The 14,352-nt window shown below is 35.3% G+C and overlaps 1 protein-coding gene across 1 annotated transcript in view; it reads left to right on the top strand.

Annotated features, from left to right (window-relative positions):
• Positions 1-14,352, top strand: part of LOC122477084 (fibronectin type III domain containing protein 3C1-like) — an 87,832-nt gene that overhangs the window by 31,071 nt on the left and 42,409 nt on the right. Inside the window, exons 14-16 of the mRNA XM_043569989.1 lie at positions 491-597; positions 799-912; positions 2,587-2,736. Of these exons, the coding sequence (XP_043425924.1) occupies positions 491-597; positions 799-912; positions 2,587-2,736 (371 nt within the window). The remainder of the gene's footprint in view (positions 1-490; positions 598-798; positions 913-2,586; positions 2,737-14,352) is intronic.

The following is a 14,352-nucleotide window of genomic DNA, read 5'->3' as shown; positions in this document are numbered from 1 at the left end:
GAAGTCAGACACTCAACCAACTGAGCCATCCACGCGCCCCTTACTTACTTATAACTGTTAGTTTATACCTCTTAATCCCTTTTATATATTTTCCCATCCCCCCACCCACCTCTCCTCTGGTAATCACCAGTTTGTCCTTTGTATTTAAGAGTCTGGTTTTTTGTTTGTTCATTTTTAAATTCCACATATAAGTGAAATCATATGGTATGAAATCATATGGTCTCTCTGTATGACTCACATCACTTAGCATAATACCCTCTAGGTAAATCCATTTTTTAATGGATTTTTAAACTTTTTAAGTGTCTTTACATTAAATTTAAAATTGACACAAACTAATATAATTTGTATTTTCTGTTACTTTATTATGTGCTTTGACATTGTGTCTTATAAAGTTATTTTGTGTTATTTTAAAGTAACACCCTTAAAATTATTTGCAATTTTTTAAGTTTATTTTGTACATTTTTGTAGTTTATTTTGTACATTTTTGTAGACAATCCTCCTACTAATGGAAACTCGGAAGCATTTGCAAATGTCAAAAAGGCAGAAGGTAACCAAGATGACAAACGAAGGCATCCTGGCTCCAAAGTGAGATGCACAGTGAGTAAATTAATTTCTGAAGAATCCAGTTTCTGGTTAAAAGCAGTGAATAGTGCTGGGGAAGTTATATTGTTCAGTTGGCCCATTCATCGTTCATTTCACTTTGGATGAATATATGTTTCTACTCCCTGTCAAGATAGAGAGTAACTATACCTGCACAATCATTTTTGTGTTTTCTTATTTGCTTGTGTTTATTTGTAGTCTGGATCTCATTCAATGAAGTGTGAAAGTGCACCAGTTCCAAGCCCTCCTTCTCAATGTGGTACACCTGTGGTAACCTGCAAGGGTCCAACCTGCATTGCTGTTAGTTGGGAGGTATGTTATCAACTTACTTTTATTAATTTTGTTCCATAAGCGCACAGCAATTGCTTTAGTATGTTTTTGAAAGTACACAACTCCCTAAGGAGTTAGAGTTTAGATTAAGGTCCCATAAGCCTTGGATCATGATTCTAGAACACACATAAAACCTGATACTAGTACTATTAGAAATGCTAAGACTATAGTAATCTTGCTTTCCAGATCCTATTTTTATGGAGATTATTAACTTGGAAAACCAAATAGACTATTAATAGGTAACTAATTTAATTCTTAAAACCAAAATATGAGGTAATAAAATTAAATGAATTTATAATAAAAAAACAAATAAGTAAATTTATAGAATCTATTATTTTTTAAAAAACTTCATTGGGAAATCTCTGGTCGTGTTTGTTTGCATGTAACTCTACAATATGACACATTAAAATGTGGCTATGAGATAATGAAGCTTAAAAAAATGTTTTGCATCACCAGAAGAGACTCTTAAAATTTTTTTAAATGTTTATTTATTACTGAGAGACAGAGACAGAGCATGAGCATGGGAGGGGAAGAGAGAGGAGGAGACACAGAATCTGAAGCAGGCTCCAGGCTCTGTGCTACAGAGCCTGATGCATAGCTCAAACTCACAAACTGTGAGATCATGACCTGAGCCGAAGTTGGACACTTAACCGCCTGAGCCACCTAGGCGCCTCAAGAGACTCTTAAATACAGAGAACAAACTAAGCGTTGATGGGAGTGGGGGGTGGCGGGGTGGGGAAAATGGGTGATGGGCATTAAGGAGGTCACTTGTTGTAATGAGCACTGGGTGTTACATGTAAGTGATGAATCTCTGGATTCTACTCCAGAACCAAGACTACACTGTATGTTAACTAACTTGAAAATTAAAAATAATTAATTAAAAATGTTTTGCATTCATGTGAATACCTTCCCATTTAAGCAAGCTGAAAAAAGTCGGCCTAATTATTAAGCCACCTAGGTAACTTTGAATTTTTCTTCCATTTTTCCCAGACTCTAGCAGAGGGTTTCTAGTATTAACACAAAAGCTTTTAATCTGATAATAATAAAAGGTCTAATTACAGCACTGTACAAATTCCAGAGACTACTGGAATTTGTGTTTTATCCCACTATCATCAATAGTAATGTTAAGCAACATTAATATATCTAAGAGTGCTCTTTTTTAAGTAAGCTATTTGAGAATAATTTTAAAATTACAAACAGGAGGGACGCCTGGGTGGCGCAGTCGGTTAAGCGTCCGACTTCAGCCAGGTCACGATCTCGCGGTCCGTGAGTTCGAGCCCCGCGTCAGGCTCTGGGCTGATGGCTCGGAGCCTGTTTCCGATTCTGTGTCTCCCTCTCTCTCTGCCCCTCCCCTGTTCATGCTCTGTCTCTCTCTGTCCCAAAAATAAATAAAAAACGTTGAACAAATTAAAAAAAAAATACAAACAGGAATTTATCAAATATGTGCGATTAGCCAATCTTTTCTCTTAATTTTGAGACTTTTAATGTCAATTACAGTGCTCTGTCTTATGCTTAATTATTTCTATTCTTGTCTATATCTCATACCATTTAATATGAGTTTTGACATCAAAAGATCATATTGTAATGCTCCACAGTATCTAGTATAGTGACAATTTATAGAAAAAAATCAATTTCTGTTTTTGTTGAATCTTTTAGATTCCTGTATGTAATGGTGCCGAAATCACAGATTACAGACTAGAGTGGGGAAAAACTGAAGAATCGATGCACTTGATATATACTGGCCCTTGTCTGAGCTATGAAGTTAAAGGTCTCATTCCTGCAACTACATATTTTTGCAGAGTTCAGGTAATCCTAACAGTTATTTCCATGTAAACAAGAGAACAGTTATTAACCTATGCTACCCACATCCATAATACTGGCACCATTTCCAGTGTAGTGAATAGAAGGGAGTCACAGAATTCCAAATGTTAAATATTCCTCATGTTCAGCAACATCATTCTGAGCTTCTTCATCTGGCATTTAAAGCCCCCCCATAATCTGGAACCTACTTTTATTCCAACTTGATCTGCCATTATCTTTTCTACAGTTCTGTTTCCCAAATTACCTTGAACTTAACAATAACCTGAAATGCTTGTTTAAAATAGATTCCTACACTTCCACTCAGACCTACTGAATCAAAATTTCTAATCCAGTGACTTGTTAATCCATAAAATTAAAAAGCACTGTAAGTGATAATTATCATTAATTAGGAAAAATGTCAGAAACCATTTCAAACAAACAAGTCTATTCTACCACCACCCCAAGTATGCCTCGTATATTTGCTCATACCTTGTTTTTTGCCTGTCTTGTCCCATAAAACCAAGCTTTTGCATGAATGCTTCCCTGAAAACCGTAGCTAGAAGTGATTTCTTTCTCCTCTGAATTACCATAATTGTAAGACTCATAACTTTAAGATTAGGGGAGACAATCCAAATTTATAATGATCTTATTTATTGTCCCTATCAACTTAAGTCATCAAATCCTAGGAGCCCTAATACTAAGAATCTAAGTTCCATCTCCCAAATTGTCTTCAGCACTGGAAGTAATTTTTTAAAATCCGTTGTTAACTTTTTGGGTGTCTATATTTTTTGTTGGAAAAATGCTCTTACAATATATATTTATTAGTGAGGAGGCCACTGTGGTTGTCCAAAGGATGGGTGAATTTATGAATATTAAGGATGATACAATGGGAATTCCGGGACATTAATGGATTTGAAACATATTAGAGAGGTAAAAATCAACGGAATAGGATCCTGCCAAGACAGAGTGTCCCCATACCTCCCAGACCCTCCCTTTTGTAACTAAAAAATCTGAACATAACACAACAAACAGCACAGGAAGACTCTGAATGGTGGAAAGAAAGAAAAATGTAGAAAGGCAAAGATCCTAAGACCTCATAACTTGAGAAAGAATACAGTGGTGAGCCCCCTGCTAGACTTATCTCCTCACACATGTCCCAGAAAGGGTATGGGAGAAGCCTCCAACTCAAAATTGCAAACAGGAACAGACAGGAAAAAAACCTCCAGAAAAAGCCTGCTTCCCCTCAACAAAGTGACTAGGAAAATGCTAGCCTAATCACAGAAAATCTCTTAAGTAATTCCCACCTTACTCCAGCCAAAAATCAATTGAGAAAGCACACACACTCCTGTCCTTCTTCACCCCTGAAGTTTCAACAGGCAGAGTGGGAAGTTGACCATCCAACCCACCCCAGAAACAACAAGGAACATGCTCCAATTTCCCTACCAAGTGGTTTCAGTTTCAGCAGGGCCAAGCATGGAATTGATCTTTCATTCCTTGCATATCAAAAGCAGGCAGTGCTCTGCTCCCATTCCCCTGTCAACTGGTGTCAGTAATGGCCAAGTAGGGATCTTAAGATCTTCCATACCTCTCTGATGGAAGCAGGAGGCAGCAATATAATCCCCTTGAAGGGTTAGTATTGGCAAACTGAACCTCCGCCACCCTCAACCAGCAGCAATAGACTGACCAAGACTGATATAATTCAGGCTAGTCAGCACTCTACTTTCTTCCTACTCCTGTGTCAATAAGGCCTAGTGAGAAGTTTAACCTAAATTTCCACCTACCAGCACTAAGACTGAATAACAATTTGGGAAATAGAGCTGGTCAACACTCATATTCCTCCTTCACCTGCTATCAGCAGGGTCTGCTGGAGAGCTCAGCCTTTATCTCTACTCAGCATCAAAGATGCAAATCTAGGTGGTGAGAGGCTATATTACTTGGCGCCCCACTCCCCCATTCCCTTCCCATGGTGTCATTTAGACCCTACTGGGAACTGAGACCCTACTGGGAACTGAGTTTCCACCTCCACCCTACAGGAACACAGAGATGTTAGTCAGATCTCCATTTCCCCCTTCGTGGTATCATCAGGAACCTGTGGGGGGCTGAGCTTAGTCCACACTCAGAGACAGTAATACAGTACAAATAGTTGCTCTACTTCTGTTAGAAAGGTTTCAAAAAGGTGTAGATAAGAGAGGAATTTCCACCTTACCCAACTTTGCACTATACTTCTAAGGGATACTGCTTACTATGATAAGGATTAAATATAACCCAGACTCTTATAATATAATATTAAAAATGTCTAGAATAATCATTTGTTATAATGAGGACCAGGGAAATCAGAACCTGAATGATGAAAACAATCAAAAACAGTTAATTCATCTGTGATGAATCAGAAATTTGAAGTATCTGATAAGGATTTAAGTAACCATCAAAAAATGCTTCAACAAGCAATTATGAGATACCTTGTAATAAATTTAAAAAAATATTAAAAATCTCAACAAAGAAATAAAATATATAAAAGAGATAAAAATTTATAGAAAAGAACCAAATGGAAATTATAGAACTGAAATATATAATAACAAAAATAAAAACCTTACTGTATGGGTTCAACGGTAGAGTGGAGATGACAGAAGATAGAATCTGTGAACTTGAAGGCAGATTAATAAAATCTTGAATACATAAAGGATTTTAAAAGAAAAAATTGAACAAGGTTTCAGGGACATATGAAAAAATAACAAAAGAGATAATAGTCATATCATTAAACTCCCAGAAGGAGAGAAGAAAAAGAGTGTGAATTAAAAACTTGCCCAAAGAAATAATGAAAACTTCCCAATTTGGGGGAGAACATAAGCCAAAATATTAAAAAAACAGAATATCTAAAATAGGATAAATGTGAAGAAATCCACACCACCAAAACAATTCATAATTAAACTTCTGAAAAAAAAAACAAAGAAAAAATCTTGAAAGCACACAGAAATGGTGCATTACTTATAGGCGAAAATCAATTCAAATGACAAATATATCTCTTTTGAAACCATTTTAATAAGTTGCATAACATTTTTCAAGTACTGAAAGAAAACTGTCAACTACAAACTATATTAGGCAAAAAATATCCTTCAGGAATGAAAATATAAAGACACTCTCAGATAAAGAAAAACTAAGAATTTGTTGCCAGTAACACTCCCAATTAAAATTGGTTACAAAAAGCACTCTTTAAAAAAAAAGGAAATGATAACAAAAGAAGGCTTAGAACTTCAGAAAAGCAATGACATTGGGATTCTGGTCCAAGTTGGTGACACAAAAGGCTCCTGAAATCATCTCCTCCCACAGATACACTGAAACCACAGTTACATATACAATTTCCTCTGAAAGAAATCCAGAAAATAGCTGAGTGACTCATAAACACCAGGCAAATGAGAGAAAAACCACATCAAAATTGGTAAGAAAGGCTGAGATACACTCTCGGTATAAACTCCACACCAGCACAGCAACATACAATGGGGGAGGAAACACAACTGCCAACATCTCCGTGAGGAATCAAGATTTTGGACCCAACATCTAGTATACCAGGTTTGAAAACTTCCACCTAACAGACAGGGCTCTAAAACGACCTATCCTTTTTTTTTTTTTTTCCTTCCCCTCCCCCATGGGTTTCTGTTAAGTTTCTCAGGATCCACATAAGAGTGAAAACATATGGTATCTGTCTTTCTCTGTATGGCTTATTTCACTTAGCATCAAAAAAAAAAAAAGTTAGAGTGGGAGAGAGCCAAAGCATAAGAGACTCATAAAAACTGAGAACAAACTGAGGGTTGATTGGGGGGTGGGAGGGAGGGGAGGGGGGTGATGGGTATTGAGGAGGGCACCTTTTGGGATGAGCACTGGGTGTTGTATGGAAACCAATTTGACAATAAATTTCATATACTGAAAAAAATAAATAAAAATAAAATAAAATAAAATAAAAATAAAACGGCCTATCCTGAAATCCAATGGGGGCATGCATCCATGAGACCCACAACACTAACCAAACAAAGAAGCAGTCTTAATTGGCTTGTTAGGACTCACACTGGCTATTCCCTCAGGTCTCAGTGCAGAGGTAGTAGAAACACCCATCTCCCAGTCTTTCCCTGAAAAAGGGCCTAATTGAATAGTTTTAAGGCTGTAACCTGAGGGTCAGGCTCCTAATTTAGCACACATCTAAGGGATGACTGAAATCTCCCTCTGCCACACTCCAGGTCACCAGTATCTCCTTGAAAGGAGCTTGTGCACATGTATGGCACCCCAGCATTTTGGTTGCAACCCAGAGGATGCAACTATTGATTTCCTGGCTTTCGTGACCAGTGAAACTTGCATCTGTAGGTTTCAGAATACTGTATCAAACAAAGAAACAGTTCTTGACTGGCTATAACCCAAGATCTCAGTACAGAGGCACAAGTTAGAAATACTCATCTCCCAGTCTTTCCCTGAAAGAGACTGTTTTGCCTATCATAGAAGCTATAGCTGAGGGTCCAGCTTCCAATAAGCTCAAAGTAAGTGCCAACTGGTATCCATCCTTTTCGGACACTGACAGATATTGGCAACAACTTCAACTACTGGAACCACTAAGAACAAAGATGCTAGCTTGCAAAATCACTAAGGTTTGAGAGAAAACTAAGAGCTAGGACGAGGCCAAATGATAATGTTCATACCCTACACAAGGCTACTCCTTCAAGATTGTGGGAGAAGTAGATGTTTTATATATTGCACAGAAAGTCAGGTAAAATGGGGAAACAATATGTTCCAAACAAAATAATAAGACGAAACTCCAGAAACAGCTTTTAATTAAATGGAGACAAGAGATTTACCTGATAAAGAGTTCAAAACAGTGGTCATAAAGATGCCCTCTAGATCAGGAGAACAGTGCATGGATAAAGTGAAAATTTCAACAAAGAGATAGAAAGTTAAAAAGTACCAAGGAGATATCACATAGGTGAAGAATATAAAAACTGACATGAAAAATTCAATAAAAGTGCTGAACAGCAGACAAGATCAAGTGTTAGAAAGGATCAGCAAGTCTGAAGACAGGGCAGTGGAACTCATCCACCATAGAAGCAAAAATATGAAAAAGACAGGACTTATGGGATACCATAAAGCAAATAAATATATGCATAACAGAGATCCCCAAAGGAAAACAGAAAGGGGAAGAAAGTTTAGTCAAAGAAACAGTAGCTAAAAACGCTATAAACTGGGGAGGAAACAGCCATCCAGATTCAAGAAGCCCAGAAAGTCCAACTAAGATAATCCAAAAAAGACCCATATCCAGACACATAATTAAATTGTAAAAAGTTAAAGACAAGGAAAAAATCTTAAAAAAAGCAAAAGAAAAACAACTTGTTACATGCAAGAGAACCCCCCATAAAAGTATCAGCAGATTTTTCAGCAGAAACTTTGCAAGACAGAAGGGAGTGGCATGATATATTCATAGAGCTGAAAGAAAAAGACTTCCAACCAGGAATACTCTACCCAGAAAAGTTGTTCTTCAGAATTAGAAAGATCAAGTATTTCCCAGACAAGCAAAACCTGAAGGAGTTCATTACCAACAGACTGGTCCTACAAAAAATGTTAAAGGGACTTTTAAAACTGAATGAAAGGACACTAACTAGTAATAGGAAAACATGAAACTATACATCTCACTGGTTAAGGTAATTATATAGTTAAATTCTGAATACTATAATGTAATGGTGGTGGGTAAGACATGTATAAATCTATTATGAATGTTAAAAGATGAAAGTACTAAAAACAGTTACAAAAATTTAATGGATACATAAAATTAAAAGATTTAAATTGTGCCATCAAAGACATAAAATGGGGGGGGGTACAGCAAAAATACATATCTTTAGTACACATTTAAATTTAAGTTGCTGTCAGCTTAAAATAAACTGTTATAAATATGCTTTATATAAGCCTGGAGGTAATCACAAAGCAAGAACCTATAATAGATACACAGGAGATAAAGAGAATAATCTAAGGATATGACTGTAGAAAATTATCAAATCACAAAGAAAGCAAGAGAAGAAAAAAGAAACAAGAGAATTCTGGCAAAACAGCCAGAAAACAATGAACAAAATGGCAGTAGTAAGCCCAAACCTATAAATAATTACTTTAAATGTAAATGGATTCAATTCTACAATCAAAAGGCACAGAGTGTCTGATAAAATAAGGCCCAGCTATATAATGTCTATAAGTGATTTGCTTCAGCTTTAAAGACACACACAAACTGAAGGTGAAGGGATGGGAAAAGATATTCCATGCAAAAGGAAATCAAAAGAAGGCAGGGGTAGATATACATATATTAGACAAAATAGACTTTCAGCCAATTGTCAATAAGAGACAGATAAGGTTACTATACAGTGAAAAATGGCTCAATCCATTACAATATCATTTGTAAATATTAATGAACCCAACACAAAGCACCTAAATAATATAAGGCAAATGCTAACGGACCTAAGGGAGAAATAAGCAACAATGCAATAATAGTAGAAAACTTTAATATTCCATGTTCAACAATGGATAGATTGCCCAAACAGAAAATTAGTAAGGAAACATGGGACTTAACCTGCATGTTAGACCAGATGGACTTAACAGACATTTATAAAACATTCTATATAACAGTGGCATACACATTCTTCTCAAGCACATATGGAATACTCTCAAGGATAGATCATATGTTATGTCGCAAAAAAAGCCTTAATGAATTTAAGAAGATTGAAATGATATCAAGTATCTTTTCCAACCACAGTGGTATGGAACTAGAAATTAATTGCAAGAAGAAAATTGGAAAATTCACAAATATGTGGAGATTAAACCACATACCACTGAATAGCCAATAGGTCAAAGAAGAAATAAAAAGAGAAATAAAAAAATATCTTGAGACAATTGAAAATGTAAATACAACATACAAAAATTTAATAGGATGCAGCAAAAGCTCTAAGAGAGAACTTCATAGTGATAAATGCCTACAATAAAGAAAAAGAAAGAGCTCAAATAAACTAAATTTACACCTTAAAGAAAACAAACTAAACAAACTAAAAAAAGAAAACAAACTAAGCCTAGTATAATAATGAAATCACAAAATGAACTAACAGTAAACTAGTAAAAGAAATGAAATAACAAAGATCAGAGCAGAAATGAATAGAGACTAAAAAGAAAATAGAAATCAACAAAACTAAGACTTGGATGTTTTTCTTAAAGATAAACAAAATAGACAAACATTTATCTAAACTTACCAAGAAAATAAGAATAAGGATTCAAATAGAAATGAAAGAGGAGACTTTACAACAGATGCCATAGAAATACAAAGCATCATAAGAGTTTACTATGAATAATTACATGCCAAGTTGAAAAACATAGAAGAAATAGATATGTTCCTGGAAACATACAATCTACTCCAACTGAATCATGAATAAATAGATAATATGAACAGATCAATAATGAATAAGGAAATTGATTCAATAATAAAAAAACCTCCCAATAAAGAAAAGTCCAGGACCTGACAGCATTACTAGTGAATTATACCAAACACTTAAAGAACTAATAGCAATTCTCAAACTCTTTCAAAAAATAGGAGAGAATACTTCACAACTCATTTTATGAGGTCAGCAGTATGATACTATACCAGACAAAAGCAGTACAAGAAAATTACAGGCCAATATCCCTGAGAAACATAGATGAGAAACAAAAAATCCTCAAAATAGTAGCAAACCAAATTCAACAGTACATTAAGTGTATAATGCACTATGATCAAGTAGAATTTATTCCAGGAATTCAAGGATGGTTCAACATCTGCAAATCAATCAATGTGATATACCACATTAATGAAATGAGGGATAAAAGTCATATGATCAAAAAAATCATATGATCCTCTCAATAGATGTAGAAAAAGCATTTGACAAAATTATACATCCATTCAAAATAACAAATACTTTCAACAAACTGCTTACGGAGGAAATATACCCCAACGTAATAAGGCCAGATAAGACAAGCTCACAGCTAACATTATTCTCAGTGGTACAAAGCTGAAAATTTTTCCACCAAGATCAGTTACAAGACAAGGATCAGTTACAAGAGTTGTCACTTTTTAGTCAGCATAGTCCAAGGAGCACTAGCCAGAGAAATTGGGGAAGAAAAGGAAAAGGCATCCAAATCGTAAAGAAAGAAGTAAAACCATCCCTATTTTCAGATGATACATTATATGGAGAACATTCTAAGGACTCCACCAAAAAATTGTTAGAAATCATAATTGAATCCAGTAAAGTTACAGCATACAAAATGAATATACAAAAATCGATTGTGTTTCTATACACTAATAACAAACAATATGAAAGAGGGAGTAAGAAGACAATCCCATTTATGATTGTATCAAAAAGAATAAAATACTTAGGAATAAATTTAGCCAACGTGAAAGATTTACTGAAACTATATAAGACATTGTTGAAAGAAACTGAAGAAGACACGATTAAATGGAAAGATATTCTGTACTCATGGATTAGAAGAATTAACATTGTTAAAATATCCATAACTATCACAGAATCTATAGATTCAATGCAACCCCTATGAAAATTCTAGTGACATTTTTCACGTCAATAAAGTAAACAATTCTAAAATTTCTATGGAACCACAAAAGACTCCAAATAGCCAAAGAAATCCTGACAAAGAACAAAGGAGAGGCATCATACTTCCTCCTATCAAACTATATTACAAAGCTATAGTAATCTAAACAGTATGGTTTTAGCATAGAAACAGATACATAAATAAATGGAACAGAATAAAGACCCAAGAAATAAACAGGATATGTGGTCAGTTAACTTATGTCAAAGGAGCCAGGAATATATAAGAGGAAATGGATTATCTCCTCTAAATGGTAAATTGGGCAGCCATGTGCAAAAGAATGAAACTGAACCACTATCTTACATCATACACAAAAATCAGTAAAAAATGAGTTAATGGCTTCAACATAAGAAATGAAACTATAAAAATCCTAGGAGAAAACATACGGGGTAGGCCTCTTGACATTAGTTGTGGCAATGATATTTTGGATTTGACACCAAAAGCAAAGGAACCAAAAACAAAAATAAATAAGTGGGACTACATCAAACTAAAATCCTTCAGCACAGCAAAGTAAACATCCAAAAAGTTAGAAGGCAACCTATAGAATGGGAGAAAATATTTGCAAATCATATATCTGATAAAGGGTTACTATCATAAACATATGAGGAACTCATACAATTCAATAGCAAAAAAACTAATAATTCAATTTAAAACTTAGTAGAGTAAAAGAATAGACATATTTCCAAAAAAAACATACAAATACCCAACAGGTACATGAAAAGATGATCAACATGACTAAACATCAGAGAAATACAAACAAAAACTACATGCGATATTAACTCACACCTGTCAGAATGGCAGTCATCACCCTTTTTTTTTGTATTTTAATTCCAATATACCTAACATACAGTGTTATATTAGTTTCAGCTGTACAATATAATAATTCAACAATTCCATACATCACCCAGTACTCATCACAACAAGTGTATTCTTTAATCCCCATCATCTATTTAACTCATCCTCCTACCCCCTTCCCATCTGGTAATGAAAAGTTTGCTCTCTATAGTTATAGTCTATTAGTTTCTTTCTCTCTCATTTTTTCCTCTCATTTTTTTTCTTAAATTCTACATATGCATGAAATCATGTCATATTTGTCTTTCTCTCATGGACTTATTTCACTTAGCATTATACTCTCTAGCTCCATCCATGTCACTGCAAATGGCAAGATTTCATTCTTTTTTTCCTGGCTGAATAATGAGCCTATACATATACATATATACCACATCTTTTTTTAATGTTTATTTATTTTGAGAGAGATAGAGTGCAAGTGGGGGAGGGGCAGAGAGAGGGAGGGAAACAGAATCCCAAACAGGATCTGCACTGCCAGCTCAGAGGCCAATGTGGGGCTCCAACTCACAAACTACGAGGTCATGACCTGAGCCAAAATCAAGAGTAGGACACTGAACCAACAGAGCCACCAAGGCACCCCATACATACCACATCTTTACCATTCATCTATTGGTGGATACTTGGGCTGCTTACATAATTTGACTATGTTAAATAATACTGCAGTACACAAAGGGGTGCATGTATCACTTTGAATTAGTGTTTTTGTCTTTTGGGGGTAAATACCCAGTAGTGTGATTACTGGACTGTAGGGAAGTTCTATTTTTAACATTATGAGGAGCCTCCATACTACTTTTCACCGTGACTACACCAGTTTGCATTCCCACCAGCAGTGCTAGCAGGTTCCATTTTCTCCACATCCTAGCCAATGTTTGTTGTTTATGATTTTAATCATTCTGACAGGTGTGAGGTGATATCTCACTGTAGTTTTTTTTTTTCATCACTGAAGTTTTGACTTGCATTTTTCCCTGATGCCTAGTAATGTTGAACATCTTTTTGTGTGTCTGTAATACATTTGAACGTCTTTTTTGCAGAAGTGTCTGTTCATATCTTGTTTCCATTTTTTACACGTTTATTTTGAGAGAGTGTGTGTGCAAGCAGGGAAGGAGCAAAGAGGGAGGGAGAGAGAGAAACCCAAGAAGACTCCACACTGCATGGAGCCCAATGCAGGGCTCAATCTCACAAACCATGAGATCATGACCTGAGTTGAAATCAAGAGTTGGACACTTAGCCAACTGAGGCACCCAGGTGCCCCTCCACTCCCACTTTTAATTTGATTATTTGATTTTGGGGCATGGAGATGTACCAGTTCTTTATATATTTTGGATACTAACCCTTTTTCAGATATATCATTTGAAAATATCTTCTCCTATTCAGTAGGTTGACTTTTAGTTTTATGGATTGTATCTTTCATATACAGAAGGATGTTATTTTGCTGTAGTTCCACGAGTTTATTTTTGTATTTATTTCCCTTGCCTCAGGAGATATATCCAGAAAAATTATTTGATGGCCAATATTAAAGACATTTATGCCTATGCCTCCTTCTAGGATTTTTATGGTTTCAGGTCTCATATCTAGGTCTTTAATCCGTTTTTAGTTTATTTTTGTGTATGGTGTTAGAAAGTGGTCCAGTTTCACTGTTTTGTATGTAGCTGTTCAGTGTTCCCAACACCATTTGTTGAAGAGATGGTCTTTTTTCCCATTGAATATTCTTTCCTGCTTTGCTAAAGATGGATCATATAATTGTGGTTTCATTTCTGAGTTTTCCTTTCTGTTGCATTGGTCTGTGAGTCTATTTTTGTGCCAGTACCATACTGTTTTGATTACTATACCTTTGTAATATAACTTGAAGCCCGGAGTTGTGATGCCTCCAGCTATGCTTTTTTTTTTTTTCTCTCCAAAATTGCTTTGGCTATTCGGGTTCTTTTGTGATACCATAAAAATTTTAGAATAGTTTATTCTAGTTATGTGAAAAATGCCCTTGGTAGTTTGAAAGGGATTGCATTAAATCTGTAGATTGCTTTGGGTAGCATAGACATTATAATAATATTTGTTCTTCCAGTCCATGAGCATAGAATGTCTTTCCATTTCTTTGTGACATCCTCAAATTCTTTCAACAATTTTTTATAGTCTTCA

Source organism: Prionailurus bengalensis, chromosome X (assembly GCF_016509475.1).
Source record: "Prionailurus bengalensis isolate Pbe53 chromosome X, Fcat_Pben_1.1_paternal_pri, whole genome shotgun sequence".
Classification (NCBI taxonomy): domain Eukaryota; kingdom Metazoa; phylum Chordata; class Mammalia; order Carnivora; family Felidae; genus Prionailurus; species Prionailurus bengalensis.
Note: the sequence above shows the minus strand (reverse complement) of the source record. Positions and strands in the feature narration are given on the sequence as shown.